The following is a 21,613-nucleotide window of genomic DNA, read 5'->3' as shown; positions in this document are numbered from 1 at the left end:
TCTGTCCAAAATATTCCACGAGTGATATTCGGAGCCGCCATTTTGTAATTCTGCGACAGGCCGTAAAACAAGACGTGAGGGGGAGAGCTTGTTTAATAGAATCTTACCTGCGCAGGTAAGACACCCAAAGAAGAGGCCGACGCAGCGCGACGCCCCGTCACGCACGGCCTTCTATTAAAGAAGCGCTCTCCCACACCACACGTCTTGTTTTACGGCCTGTCGAAAAATTACAAAATGGCGGCTCGGAATATCACTTGTGGAATATTTTGGACAGAAAGTAGCTCATAACATGTCTACGGGGGATTTTTATGAAAAACAAGCTCGGCTTGGAAGGACGTCTCTCTCTCTCTCTCTCTCTCTCTCTCCTCTCCAGAAACCCTGTAGTCTCTCTCTCTCTCTCGTCCTCAGCCTCTAAACCCTGTAGTCTCTCTCTCTCTCTCTCTCTCTCTCTCTCTCTCTCTCTCTCTCTCTCTCTCTCTCTCTCTCTCTCTCTCTCTCTCTCTCTCTCTCTCTCTCTCTCAGCAGTAGAACAGAATGCCCTCAGCAGTAGAACAGAATGCCCTCAGCAGTAGAACAGAATGCCCTCAGCAGTAGAACAGAATTACCTCAGCAGTAGAACAGAATGCCCTCAGCAGTAGAATAGAATGCCCTCAGCAGTAGAACAGAATGCCCTCAGCAGTAGAATAGACGTCAGCAGTAGAATAGAATGCCCTCAGCAGTAGAACAGAATGCCCTCAGCAGTAGAACAGAATGCCCTCAGCAGTATAATAGAATGCCCTCAGCAGTAGAACAGAATGCCCTCAGCAGTAGAACAGAATGCCCTCAGCAGTAGAACAGAATGCCCTCAGCAGTAGAACAGAATGACCTCAGCAGTAGAACAGAATGACCTCAGCAGTAGAACAGAATGACCTCAGCAGTAGAACAGAATGCCCTCAGCAGTAGAACAGAATTACCTCAGCAGTAGAACAGAATGCCCTCAGCAGTAGAATAGAATGCCCTCAGCAGTAGAACAGAATGCCCTCAGCAGTAGAATAGACGTCAGCAGTAGAATAGAATGCCCTCAGCAGTAGAACAGAATGCCCTCAGCAGTAGAACAGAATGCCCTCAGCAGTATAATAGAATGCCCTCAGCAGTAGAACAGAATGCCCTCAGCAGTAGAACAGAATGCCCTCAGCAGTAGAACAGAATGCTCTCAGCAGTAGAATAGAATGCCCATAGACATGTTATGAGCTACTTTCTGTCCAAAATATTCCACGAGTGATATTCGGAGCCGCCATTTTGTAATTCTGCGACAGGCCGTAAAACAAGACGTGAGGGGGAGAGCTTGTTTAATAGAATCTTACCTGCGCAGGTAAGACACCCAAAGAAGAGGCCGACGCAGCGCGACGCCCCGTCACGCACGGCCTTCTATTAAAGAAGCGCTCTCCCACACCACACGTCTTGTTTTACGGCCTGTCGAAAAATTACAAAATGGCGGCTCGGAATATCACTTGTGGAATATTTTGGACAGAAAGTAGCTCATAACATGTCTACGGGGGATTTTTATGAAAAACAAGCTCGGCTTGGAAGGACGTCTCTCTCTCTCTCTCTCTCTCTCTCCTCTCCAGAAACCCTGTAGTCTCTCTCTCTCTCTCGTCCTCAGCCTCTAAACCCTGTAGTCTCTCTCTCTCTCTCTCTCTCTCTCTCTCTCTCTCTCTCTCTCTCTCTCTCTCTCTCTCTCTCTCTCTCTCTCTCTCTCTCTCTCTCTCTCTCTCTCTCTCTCTCAGCAGTAGAACAGAATGCCCTCAGCAGTAGAACAGAATGCCCTCAGCAGTAGAACAGAATGCCCTCAGCAGTAGAACAGAATTACCTCAGCAGTAGAACAGAATGCCCTCAGCAGTAGAATAGAATGCCCTCAGCAGTAGAACAGAATGCCCTCAGCAGTAGAATAGAATGCCCTCAGCAGTAGAACAGAATGCCCTCAGCAGTAGAATAGACGTCAGCAGTAGAATAGAATGCCCTCAGCAGTAGAACAGAATGCCCTCAGCAGTAGAACAGAATGCCCTCAGCAGTATAATAGAATGCCCTCAGCAGTAGAACAGAATGCCCTCAGCAGTAGAACAGAATGCCCTCAGCAGTAGAACAGAATGCCCTCAGCAGTAGAACAGAATGACCTCAGCAGTAGAACAGAATGACCTCAGCAGTAGAACAGAATGACCTCAGCAGTAGAACAGAATGCCCTCAGCAGTAGAACAGAATTACCTCAGCAGTAGAACAGAATGCCCTCAGCAGTAGAATAGAATGCCCTCAGCAGTAGAACAGAATGCCCTCAGCAGTAGAATAGACGTCAGCAGTAGAATAGAATGCCCTCAGCAGTAGAACAGAATGCCCTCAGCAGTAGAACAGAATGCCCTCAGCAGTATAATAGAATGCCCTCAGCAGTAGAACAGAATGCCCTCAGCAGTAGAACAGAATGCCCTCAGCAGTAGAACAGAATGCCCTCAGCAGTAGAACAGAATGACCTCAGCAGTAGAACAGAATGACCTCAGCAGTAGAACAGAATGCCCTCAGCAGTAGAACAGAATGCCCTCAGCAGTAGAACAGAATGCCCTCAGCAGTAGAATAGACGTCAGCAGTAGAACAGAATGCCCTCAGCAGTAGAATAGACGTCAGCAGTAGAACAGAATGCCCTCAGCAGTAGAACAGAATGCCCTCAGCAGTAGAACAGAATGACCTCAGCAGTAGAACAGAATGCCCTCAGCAGTAGAACAGAATGCCCTCAGCAGTAGAACAGAATGCCCTCAGCAGTAGAACAGAATGCCCTCAGCAGTAGAATAGAATGCCCTCAGCAGTAGAATAGCAGTAGAATAGAATGCTCTCAGCAGTAGAATAGCAGTAGAATAGAATGCTCTCAGCAGTAGAACAGAATGCCCTCAGCAGTAGAATAGCAGTAGAATAGAATGCCCTCAGCAGTAGAATAGAATGCTCTCAGCAGTAGAATAGAATGCCCTCAGCAGTAGAACAGAATGCTCTCAGCAGTAGAATAGAATGCCCTCAGCAGTAGAACAGAATGCCCTCAGCAGTAGAACAGAATGCCCTCAGCAGTAGAACAGAATGACCTCAGCAGTAGAACAGAATGCCCTCAGCAGTAGAACAGAATGCCCTCAGCAGTAGAATAGACGTCAGCAGTAGAACAGAATGCCCTCAGCAGTAGAATAGACGTCAGCAGTAGAACAGAATGCCCTCAGCAGTAGAACAGAATGCCCTCAGCAGTAGAACAGAATGCCCTCAGCAGTAGAACAGAATGCCCTCAGCAGTAGAACAGAATGCCCTCAGCAGTAGAATAGACGTCAGCAGTAGAACAGAATGCCCTCAGCAGTAGAATAGACGTCACAGTAGAACAGAATGCCCTCAGCAGTAGAATAGAATGCCCTCAGCAGTAGAACAGAATGCCCTCAGCAGTAGAATAGAATGCCCTCAGCAGTAGAATAGCAGTAGAATAGAATGCCCTCAGCAGTAGAACAGAATGCTCTCAGCAGTAGAACAGAATGCCCTCAGCAGTAGAATAGCAGTAGAATAGAATGCTCTCAGCAGTAGAATAGCAGTAGAATAGAATGCTCTCAGCAGTAGAACAGAATGCCCTCAGCAGTAGAATAGCAGTAGAATAGAATGCCCTCAGCAGTAGAATAGAATGCTCTCAGCAGTAGAATAGAATGCCCTCAGCAGTAGAACAGAATGCTCTCAGCAGTAGAATAGAATGCCCTCAGCAGTAGAACAGAATGCCCTCAGCAGTAGAACAGAATGCCCTCAGCAGTAGAACAGAATGACCTCAGCAGTAGAACAGAATGCCCTCAGCAGTAGAACAGAATGCCCTCAGCAGTAGAATAGACGTCAGCAGTAGAACAGAATGCCCTCAGCAGTAGAATAGACGTCACAGTAGAACAGAATGCCCTCAGCAGTAGAATAGAATGCCCTCAGCAGTAGAACAGAATGCCCTCAGCAGTAGAATAGAATGCCCTCAGCAGTAGAATAGCAGTAGAATAGAATGCCCTCAGCAGTAGAACAGAATGCTCTCAGCAGTAGAACAGAATGCCCTCAGCAGTAGAATAGCAGTAGAATAGAATGCTCTCAGCAGTAGAATAGCAGTAGAATAGAATGCTCTCAGCAGTAGAACAGAATGCCCTCAGCAGTAGAATAGCAGTAGAATAGAATGCCCTCAGCAGTAGAATAGAATGCTCTCAGCAGTAGAATAGAATGCCCTCAGCAGTAGAACAGAATGCTCTCAGCAGTAGAATAGAATGCCCTCAGCAGTAGAACAGAATGCCCTCAGCAGTAGAACAGAATGCCCTCAGCAGTAGAACAGAATGACCTCAGCAGTAGAACAGAATGCCCTCAGCAGTAGAACAGAATGCTCTCAGCAGTAGAATAGAATGCCCTCAGCAGTAGAACAGAATGCCCTCAGCAGTAGAACAGAATGCCCTCAGCAGTAGAACAGAATGACCTCAGCAGTAGAACAGAATGCCCTCAGCAGTAGAACAGAAGCCCTCAGCAGTAGAACAGAATGACCTCAGCAGTAGAACAGAATGACCTCAGCAGTAGAATAGAATGCCCTCAGCAGTAGAACAGAATGCCCTCAGCAGTAGAACAGAATGACCTCAGCAGTAGAATAGAATGACCTCAGCAGTAGAACAGAATGCCCTCAGCAGTAGAACAGAATGACCTCAGCAGTAGAACAGAATGCCCTCAGCAGTAGAACAGAATGCCCTCAGCAGTAGAATAGAATGACCTCAGCAGTAGAATAGAATGACCTCAGCAGTAGAACAGAATGACCTCAGCAGTAGAACAGAATTACCTCAGCAGTAGAACAGAATGCCCTCAGCAGTAGAACAGAATGCCCTCAGCAGTAGAACAGAATGCCCTCAGCAGTAGAACAGAATGACCTCAGCAGTAGAACAGAATGACCTCAGCAGTAGAACAGAATGACCTCAGCAGTAGAACAGAATGACCTCAGCAGTAGAACAGAATGACCTCAGCAGTAGAACAGAATGACCTCAGCAGTAGAACAGAATGACCTCAGCAGTAGAACAGAATGACCTCAGCAGTAGAACAGAATGCTTTCAGCAGTAGAATAGAATGCTTTCAGCAGTAGAATAGAATGCTTTCAGCAGTAGAACAGAATGCCCTCAGCAGTAGAACAGAATGCCCTCAGCAGTAGAACAGAATGACCTCAGCAGTAGAACAGAATGACCTCAGCAGTAGAATAGAATGACCAGCAGCAAATCTGCTGTCTGTCGTTGGGTGGAAAACTGGAAACCACTGGTGGAAAGTACATTTACTTTAAATACTGTACATCATTGGTCTTCGAGGTTCAGTGCTTTTGACAAGTTTGTCAGACACTGCAGACAACATAATTACAGACAGACATGTTTATTTAGATTAAACCCGAGCTGCTATTTTGAAATAAATCCCGGCACTGATTGTGTGTGTGTGTGAGAGAAACAGCACTTCTGTACTGAACTCACCCAGCCACAGTGAAATATCACTTCTGTGCTGAACTCACCCAGCCCGACCCAGCCACGGTGAAACAGCACCTCTGTACAGAACTCACCCAGCCCCGACCCAGACACGGTGAAATAGCACTTCAGTACAGAACTCACCCAGCCCGACCCAGACACGGTGAAACAGCACCTCTGTACTGAACTCATCCAGCCCGACCCAGACACGGTGAAACAGCACCTCTGTACTGAACTCATCCAGCCTGACCAAGACACAGTGAAATAGTACTTCTGTATACTAGTGAAAGCCATGTCTCTGTCACGGTCAAAACAGTAATATATGTGCGGATATTTGGGTTTTCTAGGTGTGTATGTTTACGTATTTAGAGAGAGCGACACAGACAGAGACACAGACAGACAGACAGACAGACAGACAGACAGACAGACAGACAGACAGACAGACAGACAGACAGACAGACAGACAGACAGACAGACAGACAGACAGACAGACAGACAGACAGACAGACGCAAACACAAGAACGGAAACACGGCATATAAGACAACATAGCCAGACAGATTAAAAAAAAGATAAGAAGATTACTAAAAAATGACAAGATTAAAAAATGATGAGCTGGTCCCCAAAATAGAAAAAGAAAGTCAAACTGTGAGCAAAGGGTGACATTTGTCATTATTCCACAAACCAGAACTCATGACAGACAGTAGGACAGCTGAGAGGGAGACAGTAGGACAGCTGAGAGACAGACAGTAGGACAGCTGAGAGACAGACAGTAGGACAGCTGAGAGGGAGACAGTAGGACAGCTGAGAGACAGACAGTAGGACAGCTGAGAGACAGACAGTAGGACAGCTGAGAGGGAGACAGTGTAGGAGAGACAGACAGTAGGACAGCTGAGAGGGAGACAGTGTAGGAGAGACAGACAGTAGGACAGCTGAGAGGGAGACAGTGTAGGAGACACAGACAGTAGGACAGCTGAGAGGGAGACAGTGTAGGAGAGACAGACAGTAGGACAGCTGAGAGGGAGACAGTGTAGGAGAGACAGACAGTAGGACAGCTGAGAGGGAGACAGTGTAGGAGAGACAGACAGTAGGACAGCTGAGAGGGAGACAGTGTAGGAGAGACAGACAGTAGGACAGCTGAGAGGGAGACAGTGTAGGAGAGACAGACAGTAGGACAGCTGAGAGGGAGACAGTGTAGGAGAGACAGACAGTAGGACAGCTGAGAGGGAGACAGTGTAGGAGAGACAGACAGTAGGACAGCTGAGAGGGAGACAGTGCAGGAGAGACAGACAGTAGGACAGCTGAGAGGGAGACAGTGTAGGAGAGACAGACAGTAGGACAGCTGAGAGGGAGACAGTGTAGGAGAGACAGACAGTAGGACAGCTGAGAGGGAGACAGTGTAGGAGAGACAGACAGTAGGACAGCTGAGAGGGAGACAGTGTAGGAGAGACAGACAGTAGGACAGCTGAGAGGGAGACAGTGTAGGAGAGACAGACAGCAGGGCAGGGCTGATCCCAGGCCAGCCTGTCTGATGCTTATAGATAAAGTTAACGTTCCGGAGCAGCCTTCGATCTCTCCGGAGAGTACTTGACCTTGACAGACCCGACCGAGGTCCACAGAGGCTCAGCATTATTCATTTAACCCACTCAGAACGGGAACCCCTTCATTTAACCCACTCAGAACGGGAACCCCTTCATTTAACCCACTCAGAACGGGAACCCCTTCATTTAACACACTCAGAACAGGAACCCCTTCATTTAACCCACTCAGAACAGGAACCCCTTCATTTAACCCACTCAGAACGGGAACCCCTTCATTTAACCCACTCAGAACGGGAACCCCTTCTGGTGTTTTAAGGGCCTTGCAAACGTGAAGCGAGGAACGCCTGGATCAACGCCAGGTCTCCTCCAGGTCTGCTGAAGAGGGGCGCAACTACGCAACCGTAAAATAAAAGCTAAGGTCTGGTGAGTCGCGGGCGTGTGCACGTAACGAGCACGTGCGCAACAAATTCACGGGGCCGCGCTCACGTAAATATACGATTGCGTTGTCGCACCGCGACTTCTCCGTCCGAGCAAAAACACAGGTCTCATTGATAATTAACTATAGGCGTGTTTTATCACTCGCCGTTTGCAATGCCCTTTAAGCTTCATGTTATACTTTAGCTATTGAAAAATAGCAGATCTACAAGCTCGTAGCGCGGCACTCTTGAAAATGTGGTGCAAATATTTGAATTCTTTCAGAGCGAACGTTTTTTAACTCAAATCTTTGCTTCTGGGTGGGGGGTCCGGGAACAACATATTTTGAGATGGGGGTCCGCACGGCCAAATACATACATTTGGGGTCCTTGACATGAAAAAGGTTGAGCACCACTGACATAGAAACAGAGGTTTTTTTTTCTCTCTCAGGATTTAGAAGCAATTTTTTTTAGAATCAGCAATTTACAATTTAGGCATTTAGCAGACGCTCTTAATCCAGAGCGACTTACATTAAGCAAGAACAAAAAGCATGGGAATACATCACATATATAAAATGCATTTATCGCGAAACATGCGTAAGCTTCAGGTCTAAATGGATTAAAGTTGGTGTATATAGGTCATATATTTCTGACGGAATGAAAAAAATACAAAAAAAATTAAAAGTAAATCCGTATTTTCAGGGACAGCTTTAATAAATAATGAAAATAGCAGATCTACCTTGGAGTGGCTCTGTGGCTGCACCACTCAAACACATTAAAAGATGAAATATTGGACATAAGAGGTTTCTAAGACCAACAAGATGAGCCACAGAGAGACTTCTAAGACCAACAAGATGAGCCACAGAGAGACTTCTAAGACCAACAAGATGAGCCACAGAGAGAAAACAGCATCAATGTGACCATGGCTGAGGGAAGTAGGGGTGCTGGGGGGGCTGTAGCACCCCCTCCCCCCAGGCACAGTCCCCCCTCGAACAGGAGGGGAAGAAGAAAAAAAAGAATAAAATATGCTGTATCACAGTATTGGCACCTTATCCTGGTTAATTGCCTGTGTCAGTTCGTTCATATAACTTGCGTGTGGAGAGGGAAAGTAAAGGCCACGTTTGAGCGTGAAAATGCGCGAAAATGCGCGTGCATGATGCGCATGCGATACGCGCGCGCACCCCCTACTAGACGCTCAGCCCCTGCGAGTGTAAAGTACTTCCCGCGGGCCTGAATGTGACGGATGGATGAATGAATGCATTACCACACCGCTGCTATTCCACCGGTACCACAGAACCGCTGCTATTCCACCGGTACCACAGAACCGCTGCTATTCCACCGGTACCACAGAACCGCTGCTATTCCACCGGTACCACAGAACCGCTGCTATTCCACCGGTACCACAGAACCGCTGCTATTCCACCGGTACCACCAGAACAAAGTCATAAGATTTGTCACACGTTACTGCAGTGAAATTTGTTCTCCGAAATGCTCGTAGCGCGCCACCGAGTGCCGCGCTACGAGCTTGTGTAGGCAGAGATGGGCAGTATTTGAAATACATGTATTTGAAATACGTATTTGAAATACTTTTTTGTATTTTGTAATTTGTATTTTGCTGGGATGGAAGAAATGAGATGTATTTTGTATCTAGATACTTTCAGATCTAGTATTTTCTGTATTTCAAATACATAAAATACTTTTTAATGTCATTTTACACAGCCTCAGGTTTAAACTGTAGGGGCAAAACACATAACCTGACTCCGCCAGATGGGGCAGCAGAGAGTACACTGGGTTCCCCCCTCCTGCTCCCATCTGGGAACTCTCAGGCAGACTTGATGCCCGGCCACAAAACGGCCTGGCCAATCAGCAGCAGCTAGAGGCGGGATAGCCGCTGCTGATTGGCCAGGCCGTTTGAGGCCTGGCAAGGAACGGTGAGCACAGGGCGGGCGGAGCCGTGGGGGCTTTTTACGTTATTTGCGCAGTGAGTGTAACGCTGCTCAATGGTGAAATCTTCCGCCAACAGCGTACCTTAGTGATCAGAATCAAGGACAGGCCTATCGTAGTAGACATTTCCACCACGCGGAAACGCCCCCCTTTCAAAGTGGGGGGGCGGCGGGGGTGTGTATATATATATATATATATATATATATATATATATATATACACACAATTGAGTTTTTTTTTATCCTTGTTTGTATCTATAATTTCCAGGGGCTATGCTTAAGTTTGTGACTAAAGCCACAACACAGCCTCCCCACTGGGAGCACTGTTTATACCAGTCAGTCTGTCATACCATCCCTCCCCACTGGGGGCGCTGTTTATACCAGTCTCTCTGTCATACCATCCCTCCCCACTGGGGGCGCTGTTTATACCAGTCAGTCTGTCATACCATCCCTCCCCAGTGGGGGCGCTGTTTATACCATCCCTCTACACTGGGGGTGCTGTTTATACCATCCCTCCCCACTGGGGACGCTGTTTATACCAGTCTCTCTGTCATAGCATCCCTCTCCACTGGGGGCACTGTTTATACCAGTCAGTCTGTCATACCATCCCTCCCCACTGGGGGCGCTGTTTATACCAGTCAGTCTGTCATACCATCCCTCCCCACTGGGGGCGCTGTTTATACAATCCCTCTACACTGGGGGTGCTGTTTATACCATCCCTCCCCACTGGGGACGCTGTTTATACCAGTCTCTCTGTCATAGCATCCCTCTCCACTGGGGGCACTGTTTATACCAGTCAGTCTGTCATACCATCTCTCCCCACTGGGGGCGCTGTTTATACCATCCCTCTACACTGGGGGTGCTGTTTATACCATCCCTCCCCACTGGGGACGCTGTTTATACCAGTCTCTCTGTCATAGCATCCCTCTCCACTGGGGGCACTGTTTATACCAGTCAGTCTGTCATACCATCCCTCCCCACTGGGGGCACTGTTTATACCAGTCTGTCATACCATCCCTCCCCACTGGGGGCGCTGTTTATACCAGTCTGTCATACCATCCCTCCCCACTGGGGGCGCTGTTTATACCAGTCTGTCATACCATCCCTCTACACCGGGGGCGCTGTTTATACCAGTCAGTCTGTCGTACACAGACAGACACACAGACAGACAGACAATAAATGTTTATACCTTATTCTGCTCTGTTTGTCTACTTAAAACTGTTTTAAACTGTTTCAAAACCCCCCATTTTTTCATGGGGGGCCCCCTTGCTACAATCATGCTTAGGGCCCCTTGGAGGCCAGAATCGGCACTGCATGTGCACATCTTGTTACCGGGGAAGACCGGGGGGTTTTCCAAATCACTGAATGCTCCTTTAATTGATAATCTATTCATCTTAGTCATTAGTATCTTGTTTACTTATCTTGTTTTTTATTGTTGGTTTAAATGTAAATTGGTGGTAGACCTAATCAATCAATCAATCAATCAATCTCTTTCTACATTTTTCTTGAGGTAGAAGTCAAAGAGGAGTGACAGTGATGAATCAGATGGCCAATCCATTCCTTTGTGGGTCCTGTTTGATACAGTTATAGCACATTGATTTGCTTAAAATATAAAGTGTATCATTCTTAATAACCTTCAATGTATTAGACATTCTGACAGGTCATTAATTTAATATTTGGCAATTAATTATGAATTTACTTATCATTATATACATTTTAATGAAAATGTATTTTCATGTATTTTCAAAATACAAAATACGTATTTGTATCTCAAATACATTTCTCAGACCAGTATTTGTATTTTGTATTTAAATACATTCTGTGACCCAGTATTTGTATTTTGTAACAAAATACATTTTCAATGTATTTTGCCCATCTCTGTGTGTAGGTCTGCTCTTTTTGAAAAGTCGTGAAAATGTGGCGCAAGTCTTTGAATATACTTATTCTTTCAGAGCGAACGTTTTTAACTAACTTTAAATTACATATCATTTACATTTCTGGGGTCCTTGACATGAAATATTGAGCACCACTGATACAGAAACATGAGGTATTTCAGTAAACTGTGAGAATTTAGAAGACATTTTTTTAATTTCGACATCGGGTCTAAATGCAGTAAATGGAGTAATATAGTTTAGCACTTTTCATTAGTTTGTACTTTCTGTTATTTCATCTTGACTTTCAGTTTTCTACTTCAGCTCAGTTTTAATTATAGCTGCTAACCCATTTAGACCTGAGGACGATTACACTAAATGTCTTCTAAAAATCACACCCGTGTGAACTGAGTGGTGCAACTACACATTTTATTACACATGAGATTGATTCACTCTGACGTGATATCTGTGATGTCAGTGACGTCACATACTAACCATAGCAACCATGCTCGTTTTTTTGGTTGATAACCATAGCAACCATGCTCGTTTTTTTGGTACGAACAAACACGGGTACACGGGTACACGGGTACAAAGCCAGTTGTTGGAGTGGTTTGCACCACTCAAAAATCATGACAGTTTTCTGGAAAAACCTTATGTTTCTATACATGTGGTGCTCAAACATTTTCACATCAAGGACGTCCAGAAATATGTGTATATTTGGCTGCCGACCCCCATCTGAAAATATGTTTTTCGAAGCAAACGTTCACTCTGAAATAATATATATTCAAAGACAATTTTTCCGTGCTATGAGCTTGAGATCTGCTGTTTTTCAACAGCTAAAGTATATAAACATAATGATAACATAATGATAACATAATGATAACATAATGATAACATAATGATAAAACACCTAAAAGGGTTCCCGTCCTGAACGGATTAAAGCGGATTTGCTAGAATAATTAGTTTTTGTTTTGTGGAAGGACTTTATTTATTTCTTCGTAATGTGGATTAGTAAGAAGGGGCAAGATTAAACAATGTCAGAAAAACAGCAACAAATAAATAAATAGACTTACAAACTCACGGCGCGTTTTGAGTTGATTTACGTGTCCTCTGTTTTGACTAGTTTTTACCCTTTAGTTTTTACCCTTTATAAAGGGTACGTATGTGCACATGCATAAAGTGAATCACACGATTCACACCGGATTCAACCCCAGCTTCAGGGTAGGGTCGCTCAGTGCGGGCACTCGGCACACCCGGTGCGCAGCGCACTGGATTTTCCAACGACAACGCACCGAGTGCACTGAATAAACGAACGACAAGATAGCACACCAGTGCGTTCAGGGCGCATTTCCGAACGCACCCATGAACAGTAAGGGGAGGGTCTTACAGGTGGACAGTAAGGGGAGGGTCTTACAGTAAGGGGAGGGTCTTACAGGTGGACAGTAAGGGGAGGGTCTTACAGTAAGGGGAGGGTCTTACAGGTGGACAGTAAGTGGAGGGTCTTACAGGTGGACAGTAAGGGGAGGGTCTTACAGTAAGGGGAGGGTCTTACAGGTGGACAGTAAGGGGAGGGTCTTATAGGTGGACAGTAAGGGGAGGGTCTTACAAGGGGACAGTAAGGGGAGGGTCTTACAGGTGGACAGTAAGGGGAGGGTCTTACAGGTGGACAGTAAGGGGAGGGTCTTACAGTAAGGGGAGGGTCTTACAGGTGGACAGTAAGGGGAGGGTCTTACAGGTGGACAGTAAGGGGAGGGTCTTACAGTAAGGGGAGGGTCTTACAGTAAGGGGAGGGTCTTACAGGTGGACAGTAAGGGGAGGGTCTTACAGTAAGGGGAGGGTCTTACAGTAAGGGGAGGGTCTTACAGGTGGACAGTAAGGGGAGGGTCTTACAGTAAGGGGAGGGTCTTACAGGTGGACAGTAAGGGGAGGGTCTTACAGTAAGGGGAGGGTCTTACAGTAAGGGGAGGGTCTTACATAAAGGGGAGGGTCTTACCTTGCAGAGGGAGTATCCTTCGTACAGGTGGAAACGACCCTGCATGAACACACAGGACTTCTCCTTGATGGTCCCGAACACCAGACAGCCTTCATGACCCGCAACTGTTTACACACACGCACGCACACACACACACACACGCACACACACACACACACACACACACACACACACACACATGGGTTAAACTTAATACCTTTCGTTGGTTTTAATGTTTATAAAGCGTGCCTAAACACAATTAAGGGATTGTGCCTTGGCAGAAAGTTCTTAAATACTGCGACGCGTTGAGAGCTTGTAGATCAGCTATTTTCGGGGCGCAACCCAGCACTCTTTAGCTATAGTGGCGATGTGGTGTAACGACATGGATTTCTAAACACATTTGTTCAACGTAAAATACTGCGATCAAGTTCAGGAGACTTCGGAAAAAAAGCTATTCTCCTAAATGCTGCCTTCCGGCGTGGCATGGAAAGGACTTACTTTCACCATATTAAATGTTGCATTCATGGCCTGGAGAGGGCAGTTGTTTTACAGACGGGTAAAAGGGCAGTTGTTTTACAGACGGGTAAAAGGGCAGTTGTTTTACAGACGTGTAAAAGGGCAGTTGTTTTACAGACGGGTAAAATGTCTATGATGTTTATGTGTGCATGTCCCTGTTCTCTAGGACTGTGGTTTGTGTGTGTTCAATGGGGGCATGCTTCGAGTTCTCTAGGACTGTGGTTTGTGTGTGTGTTCAATGGAGGCATGCTTCGAGTTCTCTAGGACTGTGGTTTGTGTGTGTGTTCAATGGGGGCATGCTTCGAGTTCTCTAGGACTGTGGTTTGTGTGTGTGTTCAATGGAGGCATGCTTCGAGTTCTCTAGGACTGTGGTTTGTGTGTGTGTTCAATGGGGGCATGCTTCGAGTTCTCTAGGACTGTGGTTTGTGTGTGTGTTCAATGGAGGCATGCTTCGAGTTCTCTAGGACTGTGGTTTGTGTGTGTGTTCAATGGGGGCATGCTTCGAGTTCTCTAGGACTGTGGTTTGTGTGTGTGTTCAATGGAGGCATGCTTCGAGTTCTCTAGGACTGTGGTTTGTGTGTGTTCAATGGGGGCATGCTTCGAGTTCTCTAGGACTGTGGTTTGTGTGTGTGTTCAATGGAGGCATGCTTCGAGTTCTCTAGGACTGTGGTTTGTGTGTGTTCAATGGGGGCATGCTTCGAGTTCTCTAAGACTGTGGTTTGTGTGTGTTCAATGGAGGCATGCTTCGAGTTCTCTAGGACTGTGGTTTGTGTGTGTGTTCAATGGAGGCATGCTTCTAGTTCTCTAGGACTGTGGTTTGTGTGTGTTCAATGGGGCCATGCTTCGAGTTCTCTAAGACTGTGGTTTGTGTGTGTGTTCAATGGGGCCATGCTTCGAGTTCTCTAGGACTGTGGTTTGTGTGTGTTCAATGGGGGCATGCTTCGAGTTCTCTAAGACTGTGGTTTGTGTGTGATGTATCTTTTCCTCAGGGTTCTGTGGAGATTTTACTAAGTTGCTTTTGGAATGAATATGGAGATCCAAGCAGGCACATAATCCTTATTTCCGTTTATTGGTCAGCCATCAGTTACAGACAGGTTACAGATATCATCGTTCCATCGTATTGAGGCCTTCCCAGGCAGATTGCCTAGTCCCCCCTTGTCTCTCTCTCTCTGTATCTCACTGTATCTCACTCCTTACTGATTCCCTGCATCATGTCTTATACATTCTTAACATGTGGGTGTCGCCTTGTTCCTGTGTGTGTGTGTGTGTGTGTGTGTGTGTGTGTGTGTGTGTGTGTGTGTGTGTGTGTTGTTGACCCTCAAGGCTTAGTCAACAAGCTACCACAGAGTCAGCAATCAGTCACCACAGGGGTCTTTCTGTTGAAAGCATTCCTTGGGTGGTAAAAGTCACTGAGTCTATTCTATAGCAGGATGGGCTTACAGCTGTTATTTAAGATAGCTGACTACCCAAAGTGTCCCTGGGCCACTTTTAGTGACCTGCTATACTGGATGAACCTTCCACTCAGGCATGAGACCTGCACCCTGCAAGTGTTATGTGTACGATTATGACATATGTTGAGATGCATAAGCTATCAAAATATACATCATGTGTGTTCAATGGAGGCATGCTTCGAGTTCTCTAGGACTGTGGTTTGTGTGTGTGTTCAATGGAGGCATGCTTCGAGTTCTCTAGGACTGTGGTTTGCGTCCTACCTAGGATCCTATACGTCTCACCAGACTATACGTCGGTGTGCATGCGTCCTACCTAGGATCTGCGTCTGTGTCTGTGTCACTGTCGTTGTTGGAGCCGTAGAACATTACACGACAACAGCCGCCCGAGCGGTTACAGTACAGCAAAGTCGTCATAATTATTTAGGACTGTCACCGTAATTACTTAGGATTTCCGCATGTCACAGCTGTACGGCTAATGTACAAATTGATACATTACTACTACAGCCTGCTTGAAAAGGAGCCGAGAATGAATAACTAGCATCCATAAATAAGATATGAAGGTGTGGCTAAAAATAGGCGGTAATAATATCTACCACAGGGAATTATTATGCTGCTGAAGATGGTGGTGATGATTATGTCCACTGGACACGTTGAATTATGTCCACTGGACACGTTGAATTATGTCCACTGGACACGTTGAATTATGTCCACTGGACACGTTGAATTATGTCCACTGGACACGTTGAATTATGTCCACTGGACACGTTGAATTATGTCCACTGGACACGTTGAATTATGTCCACTGGACACGTTGAATTATCGAGTGCTCCGAAGTGAACCCATTATCCCATTTCGACCTGAGGACGATTCTACAAAATGTCTCGTTCTAAATCCTGACAGTTTTTATTATGTTTCTAATGTTAGTGGTTCTCAAAAATGTTCATGTCAAGGAGCCCCCGAAAAATATATGTATTTGGCCGCCGACCCCCATCTGAAAATGTGTTGTTCCAGAAGCAAAGATTTGAGTTCAAAGCGTTCGCTGTGAAATAATATATATTCAAAGATTTGAGTTCAAAACGAATAAAGAATATATATTCAAAGATTTGTATCACATTTTCACAAATTGTCTAACATAGCAGATCTACAAGCTCGTAGCGCGGCACCGAGTGCCGCGCTACGAGCTTGTAGGGTCTGCTATTTTTCAATAGCTAAAGTATAACATAATGCTTTAAAAGCCCAAAAGGGGTTCCCGTCCAGAACGGGTTATGGAGCCGTTCTGTGGACACAGACTACAGTATGTGAATGTAAATATTTATGAAGTACAAACCCATAGACTACAGTGTGTGTGTGTGTGTGTGTGTGTGTGTGTGTGTGTGTGTGTGTGTGTGTGTGTGTGTGCGCGTGTGCGTGTGCGTGTGCGTGTGCGTGTGCGTGTGCGCGTGCGCGTGCACGTGCGTGCGTGCGTGCGCACCGAGTGCCGCGCTACGAGCTTGTAGATCTGCTATTTTTGAAAAATCGTCAAAATGTGGCGCAAATCTTTGAATACAGTATTCTTTCAGAGCCAACGTGTTTAACTCATATCTTTGCTTCTGGGGGTCGGTGGCCAATTACATATAATTTTTGGGATTCTTGACATGAAATATTGAGCACCACTGATATAGAAACATGAGGTATTTCAGAAAAACAGAAATCAGTTTGACATGGCGGTGTTTCTCATTATCTGAGGGTCAGAGCATTAGAGGCGTTCGGCTGCTACAGCATTAAATGATCTCCTGTTCCCTCAAAAGTACCCGTAACCCTGAGGCAGAACCCTGAGGCAGAACCCTGAGGCAGAACCCTGAGGCAGAACGGCTGCCGTTGTCTCCGCCGTCAATGGAAGTAAAGCTCCACCCCCTGGACACGTACAGGGTCTATAGCTCCACCCCTTGGACACGTACAGGGTCTATAGCTCCACCCCCTGGACACGTACAGGGTCTATAGCTCCACCCCCTGGACACATACAGGGTCTATAGCTCCACCCCCATAGACACGTACAGGGTCTATAGCTCCACCCCCTAGACACGTACAGGGTCTATAGCTCCACCCCATAGACACGTACAGGGTCTATAGCTCCACCCCCTAGACATGTGCAGGGTCTATAGCTCCACCCCCTAGACACGTACAGGGTCTATAGCTCCACCCCATAGACACGTACAGGGTCTATAGCTCCACCCCCTAGACATGTGCAGGGTCTATAGCTCCACCCCCTAGACACGTACAGGGTCTATAGCTCCACCCCATAGACACGTACAGGGTCTATAGCTCCACCCCATAGACACGTACAGGGCCTATAGCTCCACCCCCTGGACACGTACAGGGTCTATAGCTCCACCCCATAGACACGTACAGGGTCTATAGCTCCACCCCCTAGACATGTGCAGGGTCTATAGCTCCACCCCCTAGACACGTACAGGGTCTATAGCTCCACCCCGTAGACACGTACAGGGTCTATAGCTCCACCCCCTAGACACGTACAGGGTCTATAGCTCCACCCCCTAGACATGTACAGGGTCTATAGCTCCACCCCCTGGACACGTACAGGGTATATAGCTCCACCCCATAGACACGTACAGGGTCTATAGCTCCACCCCCTAGACATGTACAGGGTCTATAGCTCCACCCCCTGGACACGTACAGGGTCTATAGCTCCACCCCATAGACACGTACAGGGCCTATAGCTCCACCCCCTGGACACGTACAGGGTCTATAGCTCCACCCCATAGACACGTACAGGGTCTATAGCTCCACCCCCTAGACATGTGCAGGGTCTATAGCTCCACCCCCTAGACACGTACAGGGTCTATAGCTCCACCCCCTGGACACGTACAGGGTCTATAGCTCCACCCCCCATAGACACGTACAGGGTCTATAGCTCCACCCCCTGGACACGTACAGGACCTATAGCTCCACCCCATAGACACGTACAGGGTCTATAGCTCCACCCCATAGACACGTACAGGGTCTATAGCTCCACCCCATAGACACGTACAGGGTCTATAGCTCCACCCCATAGACACGTACAGGGTCTATAGCTCCACCCCCCAGACACGTACAGGGTCTATAGCTCCACCCCATAGACACGTACAGGACCTATAGCTCCACCCCATAGACACGTACAGGGTCTATAGCTCCACCCCATAGACACGTACAGGGTCTATAGCTCCACCCCATAGACACGTACAGGGCCTATAGCTCCACCCCCTGGACACGTACAGGGTCTATAGCTCCACCCCATAGACACGTACAGGGTCTATAGCTCCACCCCCTAGACATGTGCAGGGTCTATAGCTCCACCCCCTAGACACGTACAGGGTCTATAGCTCCACCCCGTAGACACGTACAGGGTCTATAGCTCCACCCCCTAGACACGTACAGGGTCTATAGCTCCACCCCCTAGACATGTACAGGGTCTATAGCTCCACCCCCTGGACACGTACAGGGTCTATAGCTCCACCCCCTGGACACGTACAGGGCCTATAGCTCCACACCCTAGACACGTACAGGGTCTATAGCTCCACCCCCTAGACATGTACAGGGTCTATAGCTCCACCCCCTGGACACGTACAGGGTCTATAGCTCCACCCCCTAGACACGTACATGGTCTATAGCTCCACCCCCTGGACACGTACAGGGTCTATAGCTCCACCCCATAGACACGTACAGGGTCTATAGCTCCACCCCCTAGACACGTACAGGGTCTATAGCTCCACCCCCTGGACACGTACAGGGTCTATAGCTCCACCCCCTGGACACGTACAGGGTCTATAGCTCCACCCCATAGACACGTACAGGGTCTATAGCTCCACCCCCTGGACACGTACAGGGTCTATAGCTCCACCCCCTGGACACGTACAGGGTCTATAGCTCCACCCCCTAGACACGTACAGGGTCTATAGCTCCACCCCCTGGACACGTACAGGGTCTATAGCTCCACCCCATAGACACGTACAGGGCCTATAGCTCCACCCCCTGGACACGTACAGGGTATATAGCTCCACCCCCTGGACACTTACAGGGTCTATAGCTCCACCCCATAGACACGTACAGGGTCTATAGCTCCACCCCATAGACACGTACAGGGCCTATAGCTCCACCCCCTGGACACGTACAGGGTATATAGCTCCACCCCCTGGACACTTACAGGGTCTATAGCTCCACCCCATAGACACGTACAGGGTATATAGCTCCACCCCCTAGACACGTACAGGGTCAGCTCCACCTCCTAGACACGTACAGGGCCTATAGCTCCACCCCCTGGACACGTACAGGGTATATAGCTCCACCCCCTGGACACGTACAGAGTCTATAGCTCCACCCCCTGCACACATACAGGGTCTATAGCTCCACCCCCTAGACACGTACAGGGTCTATAGCTGCACCCCCTAGACACGTACAGGGTATATAGCTCCACCCCCTAGACACGTACAGGGTATATAGCTCCACCCCTAGACACGTACAGGGTCTATAGCTCCACCCCCTAGACACGTACAGGGTCTATAGCTCCACCCCATAGACACGTACAGGGCCTATAGCTCCACCCCATAGACACGTACAGGGTATATAGCTCCACCCCCTAGACACGTACAGGGTCTATAGCTCCACCCCCTAGACACGTACAGGGTCTATAGCTCCACCCCCTAGACACGTACAGGGTCTATAGCTCCACCCCCTAGACACGTACAGGGTCTATAGCTCCACCCCCTAGACACGTACAGGGCCTATAGCTCCACCCCCTACACACGTACAGGGCCTATAGCTCCACCCCATAGACACGTACATGGTCTATAGCTCCACCCCCTGGACACGTACAGGGTCTATAGCTCCACCCCATAGACACGTACAGGGTCTATAGCTCCACCCCCTAGACACGTACAGGGTCTATAGCTCCACCCCCTGGACACGTACAGGGTCTATAGCTCCACCCCCTGGACACGTACAGGGTCTATAGCTCCACCCCATAGACACGTACAGGGTCTATAGCTCCACCCCCTGGACACGTACAGGGTCTATAGCTCCACCCCATAGACACGTACAGGGCCTATAGCTCCACCCCCTGGACACGTACAGGGTCTATAGCTCCACCCCCTGGACACGTACAGGGCCTATAGCTCCACCCCCTGGACACGTACAGGGTCTATAGCTCCACCCCCTGGACACGTACAGGGTCTATAGCTCCACCCCATAGACACGTACAGGGTCTATAGCTCCACCCCCTAGACACGTACAGGGTCTATAGCTCCACCCCCTAGACACGTACAGGGTCTATAGCTCCACCCCATAGACACGTACAGGGTATATAGCTCCACCCCCTGGACACGTACAGGGTATATAGCTCCACCCCCTGGACACGTACAGGGCCTATAGCTCCACCCCCTGGACACGTACAGGGTCTATAGCTCCACCCCATAGACACGTACAGGGCCTATAGCTCCACCCCCCATAGACACGTACAGGGTCTATAGCTCCACCCCCTGGACACGTACAGGGTCTATAGCTCCACCCCCTAGACACATACAGGGTCTATAGCTCCACCCCATAGACACGTACAGGGCCTATAGCTCCACCCCCTTGACACGTACAGGGCCTATAGCTCCACCCCCTAGACACGTACAGGGTCTATAGCTCCACCCCCTAGACACGTACAGGGTCTATAGCTCCACCCCATAGACATGTACAGGGTCTATAGCTCCACCCCCTGGACACGTACAGGGTCTATAGCTCCACCCCCTGGACACGTACAGGGTCTATAGCTCCACCCCATAGACACGTACAGGGTCTATAGCTCCACCCCCTAGACACGTACAGGGTCTATAGCTCCACCCCATAGACACGTACAGGGTCTATAGCTCCACCCCCATAGACACGTACAGGGTCTATAGCTCCACCCCCTGGACACGTACAGGGTCTATAGCTCCACCCCATAGACACGTACAGGGCCTATAGCTCCACCCCCTGGACACGTACAGGGTCTATAGCTCCACCCCATAGACACGTACAGGGTCTATAGCTCCACCCCCTAGACACGTACAGGGTCTATAGCTCCACCCCCTAGACACGTACAGGGTCTATAGCTCCACCCCCTAGACACGTACAGGGTCTATAGCTCCACCCCATAGACACGTACAGGGTCTATAGCTCCACCCCCTAGACACGTACAGGGTCTATAGCTCCACCCCCTGGACACGTACAGGGTATATAGCTCCACCCCCTAGACACGTACAGGGTCTATAGCTCCACCCCATAGACACGTACAGGGTCTATAGCTCCACCCCCTGGACACGTACAGGGTATATAGCTCCACCCCATAGACACGTACAGGGTCTATAGCTCCACCCCCTGGACATGTACAGGGTCTATAGCTCCACCCCATAGACACG

At 48.2% G+C, this 21,613-nt stretch overlaps 1 protein-coding gene across 1 annotated transcript in view; it reads right to left on the bottom strand.

Moving 5' to 3' along the window:
• Positions 1-21,613, bottom strand: part of pnp4b (purine nucleoside phosphorylase 4b) — a gene marked incomplete at both ends in the record, with an annotated part of 76,894 nt that overhangs the window by 42,783 nt on the left and 12,498 nt on the right. The window contains one exon of the mRNA XM_079503888.1: positions 13,252-13,355. Within this exon, the coding sequence (XP_079360014.1) occupies positions 13,252-13,355 (104 nt within the window). The remainder of the gene's footprint in view (positions 1-13,251; positions 13,356-21,613) is intronic.

This window comes from Electrona antarctica (assembly GCF_951216825.1).
Source record: "Electrona antarctica genome assembly, chromosome: 6".
Lineage (NCBI taxonomy): Eukaryota > Metazoa > Chordata > Actinopteri > Myctophiformes > Myctophidae > Electrona > Electrona antarctica.
This window is presented reverse-complemented; position numbering and strand designations above follow the sequence as displayed.